Source organism: Panthera onca, chromosome A3, assembly GCF_046562875.1.
Source record: "Panthera onca isolate mPanOnc1 chromosome A3, mPanOnc1 haplotype 2, whole genome shotgun sequence".
Classification (NCBI taxonomy): domain Eukaryota; kingdom Metazoa; phylum Chordata; class Mammalia; order Carnivora; family Felidae; genus Panthera; species Panthera onca.
The window spans coordinates 138,466,369-138,486,623 of NC_138341.1; the positions used below are offsets into that span (position 1 = coordinate 138,466,369).

General features: G+C 57.7%; 1 protein-coding gene across 4 annotated transcripts in view; it reads left to right on the plus strand.

Annotated features, from left to right (window-relative positions):
• OSBPL2 (oxysterol binding protein like 2) overlaps nucleotides 1–20,255 on the plus strand; it is a 36,215-nt gene that overhangs the window by 5,660 nt on the left and 10,300 nt on the right. For 2 of the 4 annotated variants that reach the window (XM_081795390.1, XM_081795391.1), the window contains exons 2-7: nucleotides 7,366–7,538; nucleotides 10,839–10,983; nucleotides 12,716–12,791; nucleotides 16,316–16,450; nucleotides 16,882–16,979; nucleotides 19,643–19,825. In XM_081795390.1, the coding sequence (XP_081651516.1) occupies nucleotides 7,502–7,538; nucleotides 10,839–10,983; nucleotides 12,716–12,791; nucleotides 16,316–16,450; nucleotides 16,882–16,979; nucleotides 19,643–19,825 (674 nt within the window). In that variant the 5' untranslated portion in view covers nucleotides 7,366–7,501. Of the gene's footprint in view, nucleotides 1–7,365; nucleotides 7,539–10,838; nucleotides 10,984–12,715; nucleotides 12,792–16,315; nucleotides 16,451–16,881; nucleotides 16,980–19,642; nucleotides 19,826–20,255 lie in introns of those variants that run through there. The other 2 variants (XM_081795392.1, XM_081795393.1) reach the window with 2 other exon arrangements.

Sequence of the window (20,255 nt, forward strand, 5' to 3'; positions counted from 1 at the left end):
CATCTCGCGCATGTTTGGAAACACTTGGTGCTGGGTTCTAAGCTCTTGTTCCTTGAAGTGTGTGATGTATTCCTGGCACTCGTTGAATGAGAAGGAGTTTGGTTCAATGGAGGCGGGGAGCTGGAGGGGACACAGGGATCTGGAGGGGGCACAGGGATCTGGAGGGGGCACAGGGAGCTGGAGGGGACACAGGGATCTGGAGGGGGCACAGGGAGCTGGAGGGGGCACAGGGAGCTAGAAGGAGGTGGGCCTGGGTGGTGGAGTGCTTCACTCCCACTTGCCGAGCCAGCCGGCCGGCCCAGTCCCACCAGGAAGTGCAGCTCCCCCGCTCTCCTCCTGCGGGCCAGGCAGCTTCACCCTCTGCCTGCCTTTCAAGGCCACCCTGTTGGCCCAGAGAGTGGTAAACAGTAGCGACTGACAGAGCATGAGAGGTTCGTGTCCCTTCCTCAAGCCCAGAAGCCCTCCGTTTCTTGAGTGGACTCCTAACCCCACCCACCAGCCTTTGCACAGTGGCTGGTAAACCGGCTTGGCCGGTCTGGAAGCGAGGTGGTGCCTTCTGAGGGTGGCGCGGCGTCAGCGCCAGTGTGTTGGAGAGAGCCCACAGCTGCCCGTCGGGGGAGAAGCTGTAAATTCTGCAGTGTCAGGAGGCCGGTTTTTGCGATGCAGATGACGCAGACCCGGGCAGGGACACACACAGGGACACACGGCTCACCCGCCGTGGCCTGGAAACGGCACTCGATGGAGCGTCGCGTACAACCGGATGGCATCACATCCCGCACGGGTGGAAGGACGCAGAGCCCAGCGGTCAGTCCCTGCTCCCGCCCCTGGTCCCGGAGGCCCGAGTGCGCGGCGCTCTCCGGGAGGGAGGCAGACAGTCCGTGCGGCTCACCTTGTGACACAGGCTGTGTGCGCCCGAGCAGGTCGCTGACCGCCCTGGCTGTGCGGCTGTGGGAACGGGCGGGCCGGAGGGTCCCTCAGCGGGTGGCCCGAGGCGTGATTCCGTGACTGCCAGTTGAGCAGTGCAGGCGGTTTTGGAAAGGAGAGCGAACGGCGGGCTTGGCCTGATATCCTTACTGGGTCGCACCCGGCGGCTGGGTCTTGGGAAGGTCCTGCCGCTCCGACCGGCCCCGGTGCTTCGGCGCCTCCCCGCTCTGCCGAACGCCTCCTTGTGTGTGGCGGGATCCCGGGAGCTGGCCAGGGCTGCCGGGTGGGCAGCGGGAAAGGCCCCCGCCCCGTGGTCTCAGCCCCATTCTGGGGGCTCAGAGTCCCCGGCAGCCAGCGGCCCCGCGCCCGACGGAGCCCGCGAGTGCGTTTCTGGCGGGCTGGAGCCTGTGCGGGTGGGGTGTGTGCCTGCATGAATTTTTGAGGCTTTACGAAGGAGGGAAGCGGGGCTGTGGCATAGTGGGCATCCGTAGGGCAAGGGTCTGCAGGCATCCGGTGACAGGTGGGCCTCGTGCACAAAGTGGGCTTCGAGGCACGAAAAGTAAGGGCGGCCCCAAGCACGGTGTCCCCCCGCAGGGGCGAGGTCTCCAGAGGCACAGGACGGGGTGGCTCGGGGCCCCTCACTCGAGCCTGTGGAGCTGCCCGGTGGAGAGAGCCCGCGAGCCGGGGGCCGCCCCTCCGCCAGGGCCAGCGTCCCCCTTGCCACGCGTCAGTGTCACCGAGAAGCCTCGGCTTCCCTGTTCCTGATTTCTCGCTCCCATCTCTGCCATCGTGTTCTTCACTTCCCGCCCACGGCTCATTGTCCAGCGTGTGCTGAGCCGTGCGGCTTCCACGCTCGGAAGTGGCGGTGTTTCCTGCTCCGGGGCTCCTGGGGAACCGCCGAGCACTCTGGTAACTTTCAGTGTTACTGTAACGTCTCTCCAGGGGTCTCACGCCCGCGGGGACCCGGGGGGGGGGTGGGGGGGGGCTTTGGTTTGTCGCCTCCCTAGCCTGAGTTCTCTGCACTGTGGACGGGGCATCTGTTTCTAGATCGTTTGGCCTTGACCTTAAGAGCTGGGGCCATGAGAGCCTTGCCACGAACTGTGCTCTAGAAGGTACAGCTTCTGACTTGTGCTGGATGGAAACCCAGCCGTAGGCAGTCGGCGCCTCGAGCGCGGGCCCAGTTCCCGAGGCTGCTCTGCGTGCAGGGCCTCCCGAGTCGCCCTGGCGATCGCCCTGGGCCCGCTTCTTCTGGGACCGCCCTGCGTTCCGTCCTGGGGTCCGCGTCCGCCTCCCTCCCCGTGCCAGCGCCCGACCTTGCTCTGCAGGTCCCCGATTTCACACGGCCACACGGTTTCCTGGTGAGAATGAGCCACCACTTTGAGCCGTCAGAAGGAGAAACATTCCCCGAGGTTGGAGTGTGAGATGAGGTTTTGGGGTCCCTCCTTAGCAACAATCCCATCACTGGTGATAATGGCAGCTTTTCCCTTTCAGTGTAAAGCTGAGTAAGCTTAGCAGCCAGTGCGTTTGAGCTCTGTCCGTAATCGTTTATTTTTTGTTTGCAGTGCTTATGTACTTTTTCCAATTTTTACAGTTGTGGTAGAATAACATAAAATTTACCATCCTAACCATTAAAAAAAATAATCTCTGTACCCACGGTGGGGCTGGAACTCACAACCCCAAGATTAAAAGTCACGCGTCCCACTGACTGAGCCAGCCAGGCGCCCCCATCTTAACCGTTTTTAAGTGTGCGTTTCAGTGGTAGTAAATCATTCATAACCGTGTGGAACCCTGATTGTCACCCCTCGCTGGCACCGTTGTCATCTTGTAAAATTGAAACTCTGTCCCCATTAAACACTAATCCCCATTCCCCTGCCCCCGGCTCCTGGCAGCCATCATCTGTGTCTATGAATGTAACCACTCCTTAAGTCCTCATGTAAGTGGAATCAGACAGTATTTGTCTTTTTGTGCCTGGCTCACTTCACTGAGCACAGTGTCCTCAAGGTCCCTCCACGTGGTGGCGGGTATCAGCCTTTCCCTCCTTTCCGAGGCCGGGATGGTCCACTGCACGTATAAACCACGTTTGGTCTCTCTGTTCACCCGCCAGCGAGTACCGGCTCGCTTCCACGTTTTAGCTGTTGTGCATAATTCTGCTGTCAGCCTGGGTGTGCAAACATCTCTCCAGGACCTTGCGTTCCATCCTTTTGGGCAAAAGCCTGTAGGTGGGATTGCTGGGTCATGTGATAATTCTGTGTTTAATTTTTGAGAAACTGCTATCCTTGCCTTGTTCCTGATCTTAGAGGAAAAGCTTTCAGTCTTTTGCCTTTGACTGTATTTGCCGTTGGTTTTCATATTTGGCTCTGCCTAGGGGGTGGTACTGTCCTTCTATTGCTAGCTTTTAGAGTTTTTATCACGAAAATGTGTTGAATTTTCTCAGATGATTTTTATGCATCGACCGAGAAGGTCATGTGCGTTTTCCCCATGATTCTGTTGATGTGACCTGTTGTATCAATCAGTTTTCATATGTTGAACCATCCTTGCGCTCCAGGAAGAAATTCCATCTGGTCGTTGTGTATGGTCCGTTTAATGTGTTGCTGAACGTGTTTTAATGTGTTTATTTTACCGTTATTTTGTTGAGGACTTTTGCCTCTGTGTTCTTAAGGGACATTGCAGTGTAGTTTTCTCCTTGCAGTGTCTTTGTTTGGCCTTGGTTCAGGGTCATGCTGACCTCCTAGAATGAGTTAGGAAATGCTCCCTCCTCTTCAGTTTTTGGAAAAGTTTGAGAAGAATTTGTCTTAGTTCTTCCTTGGATGTTTGGTACAATACACCAGGGAAGCCATCAGGCCCAGGGATTTTCTTGGCTGTGAGATTTTTTTAAGTGAAATTTTTTTGTTTATTTTGAGAGAGACAGAGAGAGAATGTGAGCAGGGAGAGGGGCAGAGAGAGAGAGAATCCCGAGCAGCCTCCGTGCTGTCCGTGAGGAGCCTGATGCGGGCCTTGATCTCACGAACCGTGAGATCGTCACCTGGGCCAAAATCAAGAGTTGGACGCACGACTGACTGACTGAGCCACCCAGGCGCCCCTGCTGTGAGAGTCGATCCTTGGTTCAGTCTCCTTACTAGTCAGAGATTTTCTGTTTCTTTGTGAGTTCGTCTTGGTGAGTCTTGTGTTTCTGGGAATTTGTCCGTTTCAATCTAGGGTATCCAGGCAGTTGGTGGATCATTGCTCATAGTTCGCAGGCTCTTACGAGTCCTTTGTATTTATGTCGAGTCGGTAAGAATGTCCAATCTTAGTTGCGTATTCTCTCTCTTTTTCTTAGTCTACCCAGCTGAAGGTGATCATTTTGTTGATGTTGTCAGGGAACCAACTTTTAGTTTCATTGATTTTCTCTGTTTCTCTGTCCTTATTTCCTTCTTTCTGCTAACCCTGGTATTTGTTCTTTTTCCTCAGCTTGTAAAGTCGGGTTGTTGATGTGAGTTAGGTTGAGTTTCGATGCTGGTGTTGGTGGCTGTAGGTTTCCCTCACCTCAGCATTTGCTTTCACTGAGTCTCCTACTTGTGGGTATATTGTGTCTTCATCTTCGTTTGTTTCTAAGTATTTTCTCATTTCCCTTGAGATTTCTTCTTTGACCCGTTGCTTGCTTAAGAGCCTGCCGTTGGATTTCCACGGTTTGTGAGTATTCCAGTTTTCCTTCTGTTATTGATTTCTAACTCGTTGCCTTATGGGCAGAGGAGGTGATTTGCGCGAGAGTTTTTGGTAAAATCTGTTGAGATGTAATCTGTGGCCTGACATCCGGTCGCTGCTGGAGACCGCGTGTCCTGTTGCTGCTGTTGGGGCGTGTTCCAGGTGTGTGCCGTATTTTTGCTTGGTTTACTGTGTCAGGCAGGTCCTCTGTTTCCTTCCTTCCCTTCCATCTGGTTGGTGCCTGCCAGCACGTTTTTAAAGTGTTAGATAGGATTTATGTTAGTTTGAACAATCTAAAAATCCAGAATTGGTAATTTAACTGCAAAAGTAGATTCAGCACTTTCATTTACTCGTGTCCCTGTCTTTCCTCGTGAAGATCACCTCTGGGTGGCCTTGCCTGGTGTTTATAGAGAAAGAGAGATAACTCACAGTTCTCCTCTTGAGTCGACCCTGGAGAGTAACCTCCAGGGTCCCTTAGCCACTCACTCAGTCCTAGACGAGTAGATCTGTTTTTCTGAGAGAATCGTACAGATGGATGTGTAAGGCTTAGGCACAGGTACTTGTACAAGTGGTGGAGGAACATTTTGCGTTTTGAGCCGGGGTCCTGGACGCACGGACGGCAGTCAGAGGGCACCCCTCGGAGAGAGCTGGATGAGACTCCTCTCAATGAGGGGAGGCGTTTTGTGGCAAGCCGGGAGGACTGGCGGTGTCTCCTGGGCTGGTGTCCCCCCGGAGAGGCCGGGAGTGAGTATCCACTGCAGCCTGTGGTGGGGGATCGCCGCACGGACGGGTCAGGACTCCCGGCCCCTTCGCCTCTCACACACCCTCATCCCATCCCATGGGCCCGCTGGAAACTGCTCTGAAGCAGCGCCCACCCTGGTTACCTGCCCCCCCCCCCCCCCCCCCCCCCCAGCGGTGCACAGAGGCTGCGCCCAAGAGGAGACAGGAGGACTCCTGGTGCTCCTGTCGTTGACTGGTTTTTCAGAGCAAGTCGGCTGTGCTCGCTGCGGCAGCACGGGCATGACATCAGAGCGACACCGAGGAGATCGGCGTGGCCGCTGCTCCAGGACGACCGGGTGTGCCGGCATCATCCGGGACGGCCGCCCCATCTCCTTCCGGCATCTTCGCGAGCGAGGACCCAGCTGTACCCGATGTGTCTCAGTGTCTTGCAGCATCCTGGTGCTCAGACGGTTCTCGTGTTGCAGAGGGAGCCTCTGCAGGCCCATCCTGCATCTTGTGCCGGGACCCCCAGCTTCTTGCTGCCCTGGAGGGTTGGTTCCCAGTCCTGGATTCAGCCATTTCTCCTCCAGGGACCCTGGGTCCTTTGGGTGGCTTCTAGCGGGGCAGAGCAAGTTGCTACGTGTTGTAGAGGGGACACATTGTGTCCCCGAGGAACTGGGAGTAAGTAATAACTTCTCTAATGTGCACAGGCAACGAATCCCGGACTTGTGAGCGAGGCTTTGTATGGGTGTTTCCAGAAGCCGCCTGGTGCCTGGTTCCGCCGGTGGGAAGGGAAAAGGCGTCTCTGAGAGAGCCTTTCAAGGCAGGAAGAATGGAGGAACTTAATGCCAGTTTGTTTTCTAGTGTGGGAGCTCGTGTAGCACCGGACGGGGCCAGAGATGAGCCGCTCTGGGGACGTCACCCAGTGCTGTGTCTCCACTCCAAGGACAGAGGGCATGTCCCTCCCTCGGGACCGGCTGCTCCTTCACCACCCTCAGAACTCGCAGGAGGGCTCTGGGGGCCCAGATCTGTGTTACTGACATAGTGAGATGGACTCAGCTTGTTTTTGTAAAAAGTCAAACCTTCTGGGACAAGGCTAATCTTTTGCTCAGTCTCTTCCATTTATAAAATCCTGTTCTTCCGGGCGCCTGGGGGGCTCAGTCAGTTGAGCGTCTGACTTTGGCTCAGGTCACGATCTCGCGGTTCGTGAGTTCCAGCCCCGCGTCGGGCTCTGTGCTGACAGCTCGGAGCCTGGAGCCTGCTCCGGATTCTGTGTCTCCCTCTCTCTCTGCCCCTCCCCCTCCTCTCAAAAATAAATAAACATTAAAAAAATTGTTTAAGTTGGCATGAAACAAATACTTGAAAATTATTCTGCACATTTGCCTACAACCACCTGTTGTAGCTTCCGTGTGGGTATGTGGTGACCTTCAGTGGGACGTCTGGGGGCAGGTTTGAGCCCCAGACATGTGAGTGAACACCCACCGAAACTGACCCGCCTTTCCACCTGTACAGTAACTCTCTCCGACTCTATCATTTCATTGTTTTCTTTTTAAAAATTTGTACTTATCTTTAAAAAATGGAAGTACTGTATAAGGGCGCCTGGGTGGCTCAGTTGGTTAAGTGTGTGACTCTTGATCTCGGCTCAGGTCACGATCTCACAGTTCGTGAGTTCGAGCCCCATGTCGGGCTCTGGGCTGACAGCTCGGAGCCTGGAGCCTGCTTCGGATCCTGCGTCTCCCTCTCTCTCTGCCCCTCCCCTGCCCGCTCTTACTCTGTCTCTCTCTCAAAAATAAATAAACATTAAAAAAACACTAATAACTTCAAATAATGATTACTTCTTGATCTATTATTCATTGATGGATATTTATATTATGGATGTTTTCATACTTTTTGAAATCCTGCATTTGTTAGATCACTCATTTTCTTTGCTTACGTTGTAATTGAGATTGATTTCAAGAATGGTGAATGGGTATTTTCTAAATGTTTCTGAACCATAAAACTTCTGAAAGCTAAGTGTACTGAAATGTTTTCTCCCCTTAGATTTCCAGTGCCTGTTGGGTTTTTACCAGAAGGAAAGTTCACGGCGCACGATTACTTACGCTGTCGATGTAGGTCCAGTACAATGGTTCAGTAGAAGAGCCGAGACTGGGTGGCGAGGGAGCCGGGCTACGGCAGGATGAACGGCGAGGAGGAATTCTTTGATGCTGTCACAGGTGAGCGGGGCAGGAAGTGACTCAGAGGCCGCGGTGTGGGCGCAGGAGCTTGGGTCCGGGTCCTGGACTTGGCCTTGGGAGGCGAGGCCATGCAGGAGAGAGACGCGACGTGTCCCCCGGCGTTGACTCGCATGTACCCTATCCCAGCTGCGGGGGAGAAGCTCAGCTTTGGGCCACAGGTGATAACAAGAAGGGGCAACTGAGTTTTAGTCTTTAAAAGAGTTGCCCTGGAGCGTAAATACTGTTATTTGGATCCTAAGCGAGACGGGCAGTTCTCTTATGTTATTTAGACGTCACGATCAAAGCCTCGCTGTCCTCTGTTCTAACCGGATCTTGTTTAGTGCTGCGTAAAGTGTTCCAAGGCTCGTGAGTGTGTGTGCTTCCGCGACGCCTCTTACCGTTTCAGAGTTCAGCTACGTTTCGCTTTTCCCGTGACCATTTTAAGGACTGCTGCGCAGCCTGTAGTCCGAAAGACGATAGTGTATGCCTGACGGAAAACAGTGTGTTGAGGGCATGGGGATCTGTGCGGGTGCGGGGGGCGGGAGGGGCAGGGGAGGGGAGGCTGGGCTGGGTCAGCCCGCACTGGCTCAGCTTGGCTGCTCGCCATCCCCGTGAAGGAGCCCTGAGCACCTGCAGGAAAGTGACAAGTAGCCGTATGGGCCCGAAGACTCTTCAAGTTCAAGACGGCCCTCCATTCTCTGTGGTCAACAATTGGAACGTCCTTTGTCATCTGTTGAGGACTCTTACTGGTGGAAAGGGACCTCGAGAAACTATTCTAGTCCAATTCCCTCCTCCTTAGGTGGAGGAGTATAAAAATAGCAACTTTGAAATATTTCTCCAGACCAGGTTTTTAGTGATGGTCTTTCAGGTGTGGCCAAAGGGGCTACTTCCGTAGTGACTGCTGTGACTGTCCCCTCTGGACACGCTTTGCTGTGTGAATGTCTGTCTCCTGGAGCCCGGTCAGTGTGCCCGGGGCGCTCGTCACTCACCGGCCAGACCGGCCCCTCCTCCCAGACCAGGTTGATGGACCGACAGCCCGACTGTTGACTTATTCTTGTTTGAGGTGCAGGCAGCAGGAGGGGCTGAGCTCAGTTACTTGAGTCGTCTTTCCTGGTCTCGTAGCTGCGGTCTTCCTTGCGACTGTGCGCTTGTCTGCCTAACCTGCACGGTCCTCAGTGACCGCGTGCGTCGTTCGAGACGTGCTCTGTGGGCCTCCCGGCCCTTGCGGGGCGACCAGGCCTCTAACCAAGAGAGCCGGCCTTGGCGTGCCCTTCCCTTAGGACTCTTGTGGGCAGCTTCCTTCTGCTTGGGACCAGTGGACCTGGACCCCTGAGTGTCTCCAGACTCTGCCTGGAGACTTTTCCTCGGATGGGACCTGAGCTTTGTGTAGCCCGCCGTTTAGAGAAGCGCCCCCCCTCCCCCTGCCCCCGCCTCCCCGCACGGCTGCACTTCTCTGCACGTCTCTGAGACCCGGGACGCAGCTGTCCACGGAAATGATGGCTCACCTCAGCTCTTTGGTCTAAACCAAATAGTGGGAGACAAGCAGCAGGGCCCCAGGGAGGCACCGTGGAGGACGCAGAATCCCGATCACTTCGCCATGGGACTCACCTTCCTGTGTAATCTAAGGGGAAGTGTCTACGCCCAGCAGTTATTAGAGGAATGGCTTCGTGGGCAGTTACTTCCTCCAAGAACCGGCACTATTAACAGGAAAGTTTTCAAAGTACGTGAAAAACTTGTACAGATTAAGGGCTACGGAAACAGACCTGTTAACAGCGTGTACCTCTGAGTGATCAGATTACAGGTGATTTCAAGTTTCTCCTTTGTTTATCTGTATTTTTTTCTGTAATAAACACGTGTTGTACGTTAAAATGTTTAAACCGTTTATGTTGCGCCGGCTTAATGTGAGAAAAGACTTCAGCAGGGTTCTCAGTGATGTGTCGCCCTGTTTTCCCGGGCGCAGGTTCGGGCAGTGATTTAGGTGAACGTTTTCCTTCACAGCTGCCGCCTGCAGCCTCTTAGCGTTGACGGGGGGTCTGTGGGGACAGGGACACACAGAGGAGGGCGGGCAGGCCCTGCAGCACGGGGGTCTCCTTAGGAAGCCAAGTTTGGACTGGGGATTAAGTAGATGTTGCTTTTGTCTCAGTGAGATCAGAGGTGACGGGCTGTTTCAGAAAATGTTGATCGTTAAAGAGGCTTGTTTTTAACGTATCCTCTCAAAGCCACCACGTGATAAGTGTGGACACTCCATCTTGGGAACCTGTCAATATGGAAAAGTACGAGACAGGACTTTTTTGTGTATCCTCAAGAAAGTGTCACAGCAGGTTTCTTTATTTTTCGGGACTGACGGCGTGCTCAACCCGCCTGGCCTTATGCCCTGGGCCTCCCCTGGTCTGTGAAGTGAGGGGCCAGCGCGAGCGCCGAGCTCCCTGTGAGCCCGCGTCCTCCCGGAAACGGTCACTGTCATGGCCAAGCGCCGTGGTCTGGGAGCCCCTCCCTGGTGGCTGCGGCTCCCCGAGCTCTTTGTGGCTCTTTGTGGCTCTTTGTGGCTCTTTGTGGACGTGGGGTGTGCTCTGAGCTCCGGCTGGTTCCGTGCTTGGGCTCTTGCTCATGGGTATGAGAGTCTGGCGCTGTGTTTGTGTGGTGCAGGTTCTTGTAGCATCAGTGCTGTGGCTTGTATTTTATTTTATTTTTAGTTTATTTTGGCGGGGGGCGGTGGCTCGCAAGCTGGAGAAGGGCAGAGGAAGAGGGAGAGAGAATCCCAAGCGGGCTCTGCGCTGCCAGGATGGAGTCCCGTGGGAGGCTCGATCTCATGAACGGAACCATGAGATCGTGACCTGATCTGAAATCAAGAGTGGGACATTTAACCAACCGAGCCCCTCAGGCGCCCCCACGGCTTGCATTTAGAAGAGGCGGGGCTGACTGCAGACCTTGTGCAGAGACAGGACATTCTGCAGCCTAGAGGCGGGTCTGAGTGCCGGAGAGGTCGCCTGCCCCGCAGGGCGTGAGCCCGGCCTGAGACACGGGCACACCGCGCTCCCCGGCCTCCCAGCCAGACCGCAGGTGGTGGCCAGGCTGCACCGGGTGCACAGGGCACCCGTGCTGTCTGAGCTCCTGGGGAAGCCCCCAGAAGCGTTCCTCCGTCTGCCTCTGCCTCGGGTTCTTGGGGACCAGAGCGAATTGTGGCAAGATGCGCCCGTTACGAATGAAGTAGAGCTTCCGGTATTCCGCGGTCAGAGCTCTCGGAGCTGGGCTTCCGTGTCCCCCCGGCCCCGCAAAAACTACCACTCTGCTTGTGTGCAGGCTTTGATTCTGAGAGCTCTTCCGGGGGATTTTCAGAGGCAAGTCAGAGAGTCGCTGCGGTGATGTGTGTGGACTCCGGCAGAAGTAATGGGGTCGGAAAGGCCGGGGAGAGGCCCCCTCGAGAAAATGGAATTCAGAAGCACAGGTACGTCATCGTGCGCGCGTTTTAGAATCTTCCGCTGTATCTGTGACGCCCTGGCCGTGCCACAGGGCGCTCCTTCAGATCTCCTGAGTCCCGAGCGCAGGGGTGACCCAGCCATGGTGCCCCCGGACAGCATCCCCTGGTGCCCTGTTCAGCCACAGATTCTGAGACCTGACGCCACTGTCCTTGGCTCCTGGAGGTCAGTGATGGCACTTCCTTGACTGCTGATTGCGGTCCCCGCCCCAGGACTTGCGGGGTGGACCGGCGGGAGGGCCGCCCTCCTGCTGCCCCCTGCAGACCGCCTGCCTCTCAATGCTGCACTGCCTGTCTGCCCTACAGTTTGGAAATGGGTGTTTAGAGCAGCAAGTCCCCCTTTCCTTTTCCCCACATTTCCTTTTCCTTCCGAGTTAGATTCTGGAGACGGTGACCTAAGTCTTCCCCAGCAGAAGCGAGGACAAGGGCAAGACAGGCCCCGCGAGGCAGTGGCGGTGGGCAGGCGGCCTCTGTCCCCCCCCACGCTGACTTGCTTTGCAGCTTGAGGGAGCCCTGCAGCCTCACCACAGCCCCTGCTCTGGGCCCTAGACCCCAGCGCCTGCTAGATGCATGCAGGAGGGGACTTGGGCGTCCCGCCCCTGCCTGTCGGCTCGTTCTGCCGGCAGGCGTCGGAGCACCTCTGCACGTGTGCTCCAATGGCCGGTCCTAGAGTGGGTCATGCTCTGCTGTCCTCCGCTCAGCGCCCCATGAATCTGGTTCGCGCGTCGGCCTAACACCGTCCTCCTGCCCCCGCGCATTGTCACCCAGCTCTGACACGTGGTCCCGTTACGCACGTCTGGGCTCCTCAGCCCTCCCGGCTCCTGAGTCACATCCCAGCCCGGCCGCCTCTCCTGTGCCCCTGTAGCGCCCGTAACTGCCTCCACACCCTCCCGTCTCCTCTCCACCCTGCGGGCACTAGACAGATCTGAATGCACTGCCTCTGCCTCTTGGCCAGTGTCTGCGTGGTCCCCAGCGATGGTGAACAGAGCGCCTTGGCTGGGAGAGGGGACCGCAGGGTCACTCTCCTCTTGGGATGAGGGCCGGCCCTCTGTGTTCCTCTGGCTCCGGCCCCGGGCCCGTTGTCACTGGTCCCAGCCTACAGGGGCCTCTTTGGAGTCCTCAGGTGCAGCCAGCCCGTTCCCACAGCAGAGCCCCATCTGCCCTGCTACCTTGGCCCCCGGCCCCCTCCTCCTGCTCTTCCCTCCTGACCCTTGCCAATGGGTCCAGCACACCTCCCCCCAACTCTAGCTTCACAGCCCGCTCAGGCACCCCTCTTTCCCAGGTGGAATAGTGTCTCATCCCAGCCCAATTCGTGGGAGGGAGACTGCCAGGCCTCCCCGGGAAGCTGGCAGGAAGAGAGCCTAGAAAAGAATGAGCCTCGGGAGAACAAACTTGTGTTTGAAAGGGACTCCCGGCAGGCTCCCGGCAGACTTCCAAAAGGTTTTGTTAACGCGGCTCTGTCTTGTGCCTTCCTGGCCCGGCCTCTGCCGTGGTCACCGTCCTTTCCCGGGAGACCCTCCAGGATGCCTGTGCAGAGACCTTTCTTTAGGACGTAACAGCACTCGGGCTGCCAGAGCAGACACATTGCCGGTGTTTGCATCTAAAAACTAAAAAAGAAATGGTCACTGGGCAAAATCATCAGTTGTAAGTGAACCTGGTGCTGGAGGGACCAACCCGCGTCACTCTGGTCGTTCCTTCATAGGACGTCATTGCCTGCCCCGATGTTTACCAGAAGCGACTTCAGCGTGTGGAGTATATTAAAGAAATGCATCGGCCTGGTAAGTTCAGGGGGACTCATTTCAGGGCCTGAGGCTGAAACATTTTCAATTCCTGGGTATCTGTTGCACTGCTGATAGTTTAGGGAGACGTGCTCTGCACATTTGTAGCACGAGGACGATAAGATAGGACAGGGACAGACGTGGGGTGGGGGAGAGAAAAGGCGCGAAGGCTAAGGTGTTCACAGCCAGCGGGAACGTGATCCCACAGGCAAGCCTCCTGATGTGAGACGCATCACAGCGGTTTACGTTGACCCTGGCGTTCTGTGACGGGCTCACAGTCGGCTTTGGACAGTCCGCATGATGTGGGAGCTTCTGTGGGCTGCTCAACACAGGCTGAGGGCGAGCCACGGGCAGAAGTGCGGGACCTGGGGCACAGCTCAGATGCTCAGGGTTTGCTCAGAGGAGGTGGTTGGATAATCGGTGTCCCGGGGCCGCAGGCTTCTTTTCTCGTGGTCCTGCATGACGGGACTGTCACCGTTTGTGGGAATGTGAGCTGTGCCCCCCCCTCCGGGAGGGCAGGGCTCACCGCAGGCCATGGGTTGTACCAACAGCGTTGTACCGACAGGCATGCGGCCCTGTCCCCCGTGCCTCCCACGCGTGCTGCCACCGCCGTTTATTTCTGCCCTCGTCTCTTTCAGCCCCTTTCCTAGAGGAAACTGCTTCTTTTCTCCCACTTTTTATTTTGAAGTAACCTTGGACTTCTAGACGGTTGCGGGTGGTACATTGAGCCGTTTGCCCTTCACCCGGCTTCCCGTCGTGGTGACGTCTCATGTAGCAGCCGGGGCTCGGTGAGCGAGATGCCAGCGTTCCTGTCGGAGCGTCACTGCTCACCACGCACTTGACTTGGCTTTCCTAGTACCCCCTGCTGTCTTCGTACTGGCGGCTGGTGTTTGGGCACCAAGGGCTGGCGCGGGATGTGCTTGACGCTCCTGGGGTGACCCTGCCCCAGGCCTCTCGGCAGACAGAGCTGGAAAACCCAGGCGTGCCTTCTGACCCTGCTTCTGCACACACGTATTTGTGTAGGCACCTGTTTGGCTTTTTTTATGTTTTAATTTTTTAAGATTTTTATTTTCAAGTAACCTCTGTACCCAGCAATGGGGCTCCAACTCACAACCCGAGACTAAGAGTCACTCCAGTTAGGCGCCCCACACGTCCCTTGTCTTCTAAAATGGCACGCTTGGGATTCTTTTCTCTTAGCGGTGTTTTCCCCTACGTTTCTGGCTGTGTGAGCAGGTCAGGTCTAGGTGGGTGTATCTGTCTGAAGATAGGTGTTGAACTTGACTAGCTCCTTGGTCGGGCACCTGGGGGGGCTCTGTCGGTGAAGCGTCCGACCTCGGCTCAGGTCATGATCTCACGGTCTGTGGGTTCGAGCCCCGCGTCGGGCTCTGTGCTGACAGCTCGGAGCCCGGAGCCTTCTTCAGATTCTGTGCCTCCCTCTGTCTCTGCCCCTCCCCGGCTCGGGTTCTGTCTGTCTGTCTCTCTCTCTCTCTCAAAAATAAATAATAAACACTGACTAGCTCCTTGGTCCTGCAGCTTCTTGTCATAAAGCGACACCATCACGTTGCATTCCCCAGGGCCCCACCGTAGGGTGGATCGGATTAATGCGTGGGTCGGCGCGTCCCCGGGCTACACCGGCTCAGCACCCACGGGCTTCGCCTCTGGGGTGGCACACGGCCCTCTTCCTCCTTCGCCCACTGGGACGGCGGCCCCAGGCTGGCCAACGGGCCGCTGAGGCAGGCAGGGCCGGGGAACACCGCCACGCCTCGCCGCTTCCCGCCTCTCCTCGTATTTTGAAGCAGACCCCACTTGTGAATACTTTCGTGTTGCTGAAGGATACAGATTCTCTTTACCACCAGCACGGCCACCCTCACACTTCAGAAGGCCACGCGCTAACACCGTCCGCTACCCGCCGGGTCCGGTCCCCGGCTGTCGGAGCACCGTTCTGTCTGTGCTTCTGCCGTCTGTGGTGTTACCTCCCTCCCGACTAAGAGCTCCTGGCGCTCGGGCCGGTGCTGTCACTCTTCCTTTATTTCCTGGGACGTTTTTGTGCCGAGAACGTGCCCTTCTGCGGCCGCCAGTGCGGTTTGCAGAAGAAAGTCAGGGTCAGTGAGTGATTCTCACTTTATCACGGTCGCCACGTGATGTGGTTCACTAGCATGACCCAGCATGGCCAGTGTAACCAACTAGCTTGTCTGTGTTTGTTTTTTTTCAAACTCACGGAGTCAGACCTCCCCGGTCCATTCCAGCCCCCGAGCCACTCCCTCTTTGGCTGTTAATAGCCTCTTCGGCTTGGCCGTGATCCCTTATAGACGAAGCTCTGGCTCATTCTGTCCCTTTCTCGTCCAGGATCTGGAGTCAGCCGCTTGTGCAGGGAGAGAGAGGACTCAGGACCACAGCTGGGCCCTAGGGGTAGGGGGGTGGGCTATGAATTGCTGTTCTAGGTCTTTCCAGGGGGAGAGCTAGGAGCTGTTTGGATTTGTTTCAACGACGGTTGAAATCTGGGATGACGGGATTACTCCAGCCCCCTCGGTCGCATGTCTGCGCCTCGTCCCCCCACACCGACGATCCCAGTTTCTAACCACAGTGCAGGTGACCGATTTAGACCAGCACTCAATTAATGACTCACCTGCTCTATCCCACACACACGACAGTTCCGGAGGACAGGACCACTTCTGCCGCCACCAGCGTGTGTGCTGACACGTGGGTGTTGGTTCCCTTTTGTGGGTCGTTTTGTCTGGAAGGCGTGTCTCCGGTCACCGTGCTTGGAGTTACCTGCCGTGGTCCCCGTCCACGTGGCTGGGCCCCCAGAGCTTGCGTGCGCTCATCTGCTTCTTTTGTTCTCGATGTTTGGACGTTGCTTTTCTAAATTACTTTTGTTCAAAATCGTAAACCTAAAGTCAGATCTCTGGGCTGAGGTTCCAAGAATTTCCCTTCCCGTCCCTGCCCTCGCGCTGTACTGGCCCTTCCCCTCGAGGAGACCGTTTCCACCCTCCGTGGTCTGTCTTCCCGTGCCTCATGAGGGGACCGTGTGTCACATCCTCCCTCCTTCTTCAGATGAACTAGAGGCTTTTCCGCCTCTGTTTCGCTGCGTGGTGCCACAGCCACGTAGAGCCACTGCTTAGGCGCACGGTCACCCCGCGGTGCCGTGCCTTCTGGCCGCCTATCCCTGTCACATGTCTGCTGTGTTTGCCAGAGCATCTGTGGGGCGGGCTCCCGGAAACGGCCGCGGGACCGAAGGGCAGGTGCGCCCGCGCTTCTGCCGTGGTGCCCCGTCTCCAGGCGGCCCCGTTCTGCACCCCCGCTGGCCGTGGGGGCCTCTCTCCGTCCTGCCCTGCCCTGCCCTGCCCGTGGCCCGTGGGCAGCGCTGCTGCTCGAGCAGGCGAGCAGGCCGGGTCTCCACGGGGTTGACTTCCTTTCTCCTGACGAGCTGGACGGGCATCTTCCCTGCGCTCAGAGCGGGGCGGGCGTGGGCTCGGGTTCCTGGGGACCGTCCGTGGTGACGGGTCTTCACCGGCTCCTTCCAGGAGCTGTCCAAGATCACCATGCCCATCGCCTTCAATGAGCCTCTGAGTTTCCTCCAGCGGATCACGGAGTACATGGAGCACGTGGACCTCATTCACAGAGCCTCCTGCCAGTCCCAGGCCCTGGAAAGGATGCAGGTGGGCGGTGGGCCCCTCCGGGGGCGCCAGCCACGAGCCTGGTGTCCAGTGAGCGTGACGCCACGTGAGTGGCCCGCGGTGGTCGGCCCGCGTGGCTCCCGCTGACTCCTGGGTGCCGTCCTGCCCTGTGCCTCGGCTCCTCCTGGGTCCGCTCGGGACCGGGCCCCCCCCCCCCCCAACCGTGTGTGGGTGCGGCCACCCCGCCGACCTGGCACGGGGCCTCAGGGCCGCCCGGGCTGGGGGAGGGGGGCACACGATTCCTGCCTGTGTGGTTTGAGGAAGTGCTCGCGCTGACGGGCGTTTCCCCGGAAGTTCCGTAATCTCAAAACACGTGACGAGGGAGACCCGTGCCAGCGGGAGCACATCTGGCGCGGAGAGGCTGCGCGTCCCCCCCGTGGCCCCCCACTCACCGTCCTGTGCGCTGTTCCCAGTGCGTTGCTGCCTTCGCGGTGTCGGCGGTGGCTTCCCAGTGGGAGAGGACCGGCAAGCCCTTCAACCCGCTCCTGGGAGAGACGTACGAGCTGATCAGGTAAGGGGTCGGGGCCGCGGGCGCCCGGCACGGCTGCGCAGGGGTGAAGCGGAGCGCCGGGCTCCAGAGAGGAGGGGAGGCGACGGGCGACGGAGGGGCGCTGGCTCTCCTGGAACCGACGTGGACACGGGCCCGGCCCACGTCAGCAGGGCATCTGGTGACTGTCACCAGGGCAGGTGCAGCTGCGGGCAGTAGCTCCCGTGTGCTGGCCAGGGGCCGGGTGGGGTCTCTGCCGGGTGGCTCCCCGTGCCGCCCACCCCGACCTGGTCTTCTGACCTGGTCTTTGAGCCCCGCGCACGCCCCAGAAACGGCACGGCCTGTGGCGGTCCTGGCGGGGGCCCCACGAGGGTGGACCGGGCCTGTTTGGGGTGCTCTTTCCCGACCCCGCTGCCCGCGTGAGGTGCCCACCCAGACCAGCAAGTAAATCAGCGGACGGTGGCGCTGTGCTCCCCGCCATCTGCTCAGCCCGGCTGGGGCTCCTCTGTGGGGCCGTTTGGGGCTCCCTCCGGGTCCTGTAGAGAGTCTGTGGGGGTGTCTTAGTGAATGAAAGCGTAACTTCAACGATAAGAGCACACCCTTTTTAGAAGATGCGTGAGTTGAGAAAAGCGAAAAGGGAGACGTCATCCCACAGGAGACCGTGAAGGTTGTGGTCGATTTCCTTGAGTGCGAGCACGTGTGTGGTCTGTCATTTAGCATCGTGCCATCGTCATTTCCCCATGGTGTCACAGGCTTTTGCTAAGTTACGCTGCCACGTTTTGTGTCTGGCGTCTGCGTGCGCCCCAGCTTGACGCACGCACCGCCCCCTTGCGCCGCGGAGTCGTGGCGGCGTGCTGTGTCGTCACGGCGTCTTGATCTCAGGGAGCCCTGCGGGTTGTGCTTCTCGGGCCGTTTATTGCCCTTAATGGCCGAGTTGTTCATGATGAGAGTTTCTCAAAGGTGAGTAAGTGGCTGTGGACGGGCGGTGTGGGGTGGGTCTGCTTGAGTCGGCGCTCCGGGCGCGTGCGGCTCAGGGAAGCGTGTGCCAGGGTGTGTGTGTGTCAGCACTGCTTTCACACCTTTGCGGGAGGAGTCGGCAGTGTTAGCAACACAGGCATAAATCACCTCCCACTCGGACGGTGGCACAGATGTCCGGGTCCGGGCTCTGACCCGTTTCTGGCCGCCCGGGGCGGCCCTGCCGCTGGCCCCTCTGCGTGCCGCTGGCCTGGTTTTCTCACGGACGGAGATGTTGGCTGCCGCTCGGTGCGCGGGCACCTGCTTTCGGAACCCCGCTGCCTTGGAGGCAGCCGGGCGTGTTAGAGGCACGGTGCTGCCGTGGGGGTCCGTGCAGGCGACCCTGGGTGACCGTGGCAAGTCCCTGCTTCTTCAGTCCAGAAACGGGGGACCTGAGGCCCAGGTGAGGGAAAGACCCGCCCCGAGACTCACTGTTCAGAGGAACTTTTGTTGTGAGTTCCCAGAGAGCACTTTCTTTATCAGCCACGCCTCTGCTGCCTCCCCACGGTGCATGTGTCCTGGTGCCCGGGTGGGTGGCTCTGACCTTGTCTAGCCACCAGGAAATTATTGGCGTTTTCGTTATTGAAAAGCACCATTAACATATCTTGAAAAGAGGAATTAAAGCTGATACGAAAGAAGTTCCAGACGACGGGAAGTGAGCACGTGGGTTCAGAGACAGCATGACCCACCATCCACGACCCGTGGTGCTGACGGCCACCCCTGATCATCAGTCACTTCCAGGATTCGGCTGAGGGGTTGAGGCGAAGCCCCGGACTGACCGAGAAACGAGCATCTTCCCGGGCGTGCAGGCCCGTCTTCGGGTCCGGGTCGCACTGCGGCCGCGTCTGCTGCACGCGGGGCCCCGAGGGCCCTTCCGGTCTGAGGAGCTTTGTAACTAAACCGAGTCGTTCTCCAGTGTCTTCTTCCCTACAGATTGCTCCTCAGCGGCTAAAAATAGCACTTTCTTTTCTTAGACAAGTATTCATTTTGTAAATTACATACCTTGGTTGGCAACCTTTTAAAATCTAATTTTTCAACTTTCCTTCCTCTGTAACGATTGGAAATTCTGATTCCAGTTAAGTTAGTAATTATGTGGTTTAGCTTTTATAATTTTTAACGACTACAGCTGTAGGTGTATTCACAGTTCCGGAACAATTAAAAACTGACATTTTTATTGAAAAAGAGCATGTACTGAAAATCCCATTTCCTGGCCCAGGAGTATCTTGGGGCATCAGACATGGCACGTCACAGAACTTCCAGGAGCCCTAGCAGGGACTAGAGGAGGGCCCCCTTCGGGAAGGCCGCTCTTGCGGTTCTTGGGCGCTGGGTGCCCCTCGAGGGCTGAGGTGGCCGCGTCTAAATCACCGGCTCTAGGAGTTTTCTTCTAGACCTGCACGTGCTGGGGGCAGCGTGGGTGGAGGCCCCTCACACTCTTTCTCCTTCCATGCGGGGTTCAGATTTGCCCAGAGGCGGTGGGCGCACGTGCAAGTGTCGGGGGGGGCGGGGGGGCGGTCAGTGTCAGGCCAAGGGTGGCGTCAGAGAGCGAGTGTTGAATATTTCTGTCACTCAGGGTGGCCGGGGGCTGCGGGGCTCCCCCAAGAGGTGTGCCGAGCCAACCTTTGTCGGATTTCGCTGTCACTGATGTGCTCTCTCCCTCTTGTTTTTGTGCCTAGGGAGGATTTAGGATTCAGATTCATATCCGAGCAGGTGAGCCACCACCCCCCGATCAGTGCATTTTATTCAGAAGGCCTCCACCAGGACTTCTTGTTTCACGGCTCCATCTACCCGAAGCTGAAGTTCTGGGGCAAGAGCGTGGAGGCCGAGCCCCGGGGCACCATCACGCTGGAGCTGCTCAAGTGAGTGCGGAGGCCGGGGGCCGGGCGGGCGCCTTTCTTAAGTTCCAGCAGAAGGGTCTTTCCCCCGGCAGACACTCCTTCGAACAGGCAACGCCCCCCAGACCCCTCATCGGGACTGGGTGTGATGTGGGCGTCTGGGACAGCCCACCGAGGACCTGGATGGCTTTAGTCACTGCCTGTGGTAGTCCTTCCGCTTGGTGATGAGCCGCACGTAGCACCTTACAACAGCCGCTCTCTCCTCTGCCACGTGGTTTCTGAGGGCTAGGGCCGGGGTGGGGGGGGCAGCGTGGCAGGCGCTCTGGCTCGGGGTCCCGTGAGGTGGTGGGCAGGACGCGGGCCGAAGGCGGCTGGTGGGACATCTGCTTGTAGGCCCCCTTCCGTGGCCGTTGGCAGGAGGCCGGGGGGTGCTCACAGCGGGGTGCTGGCATCC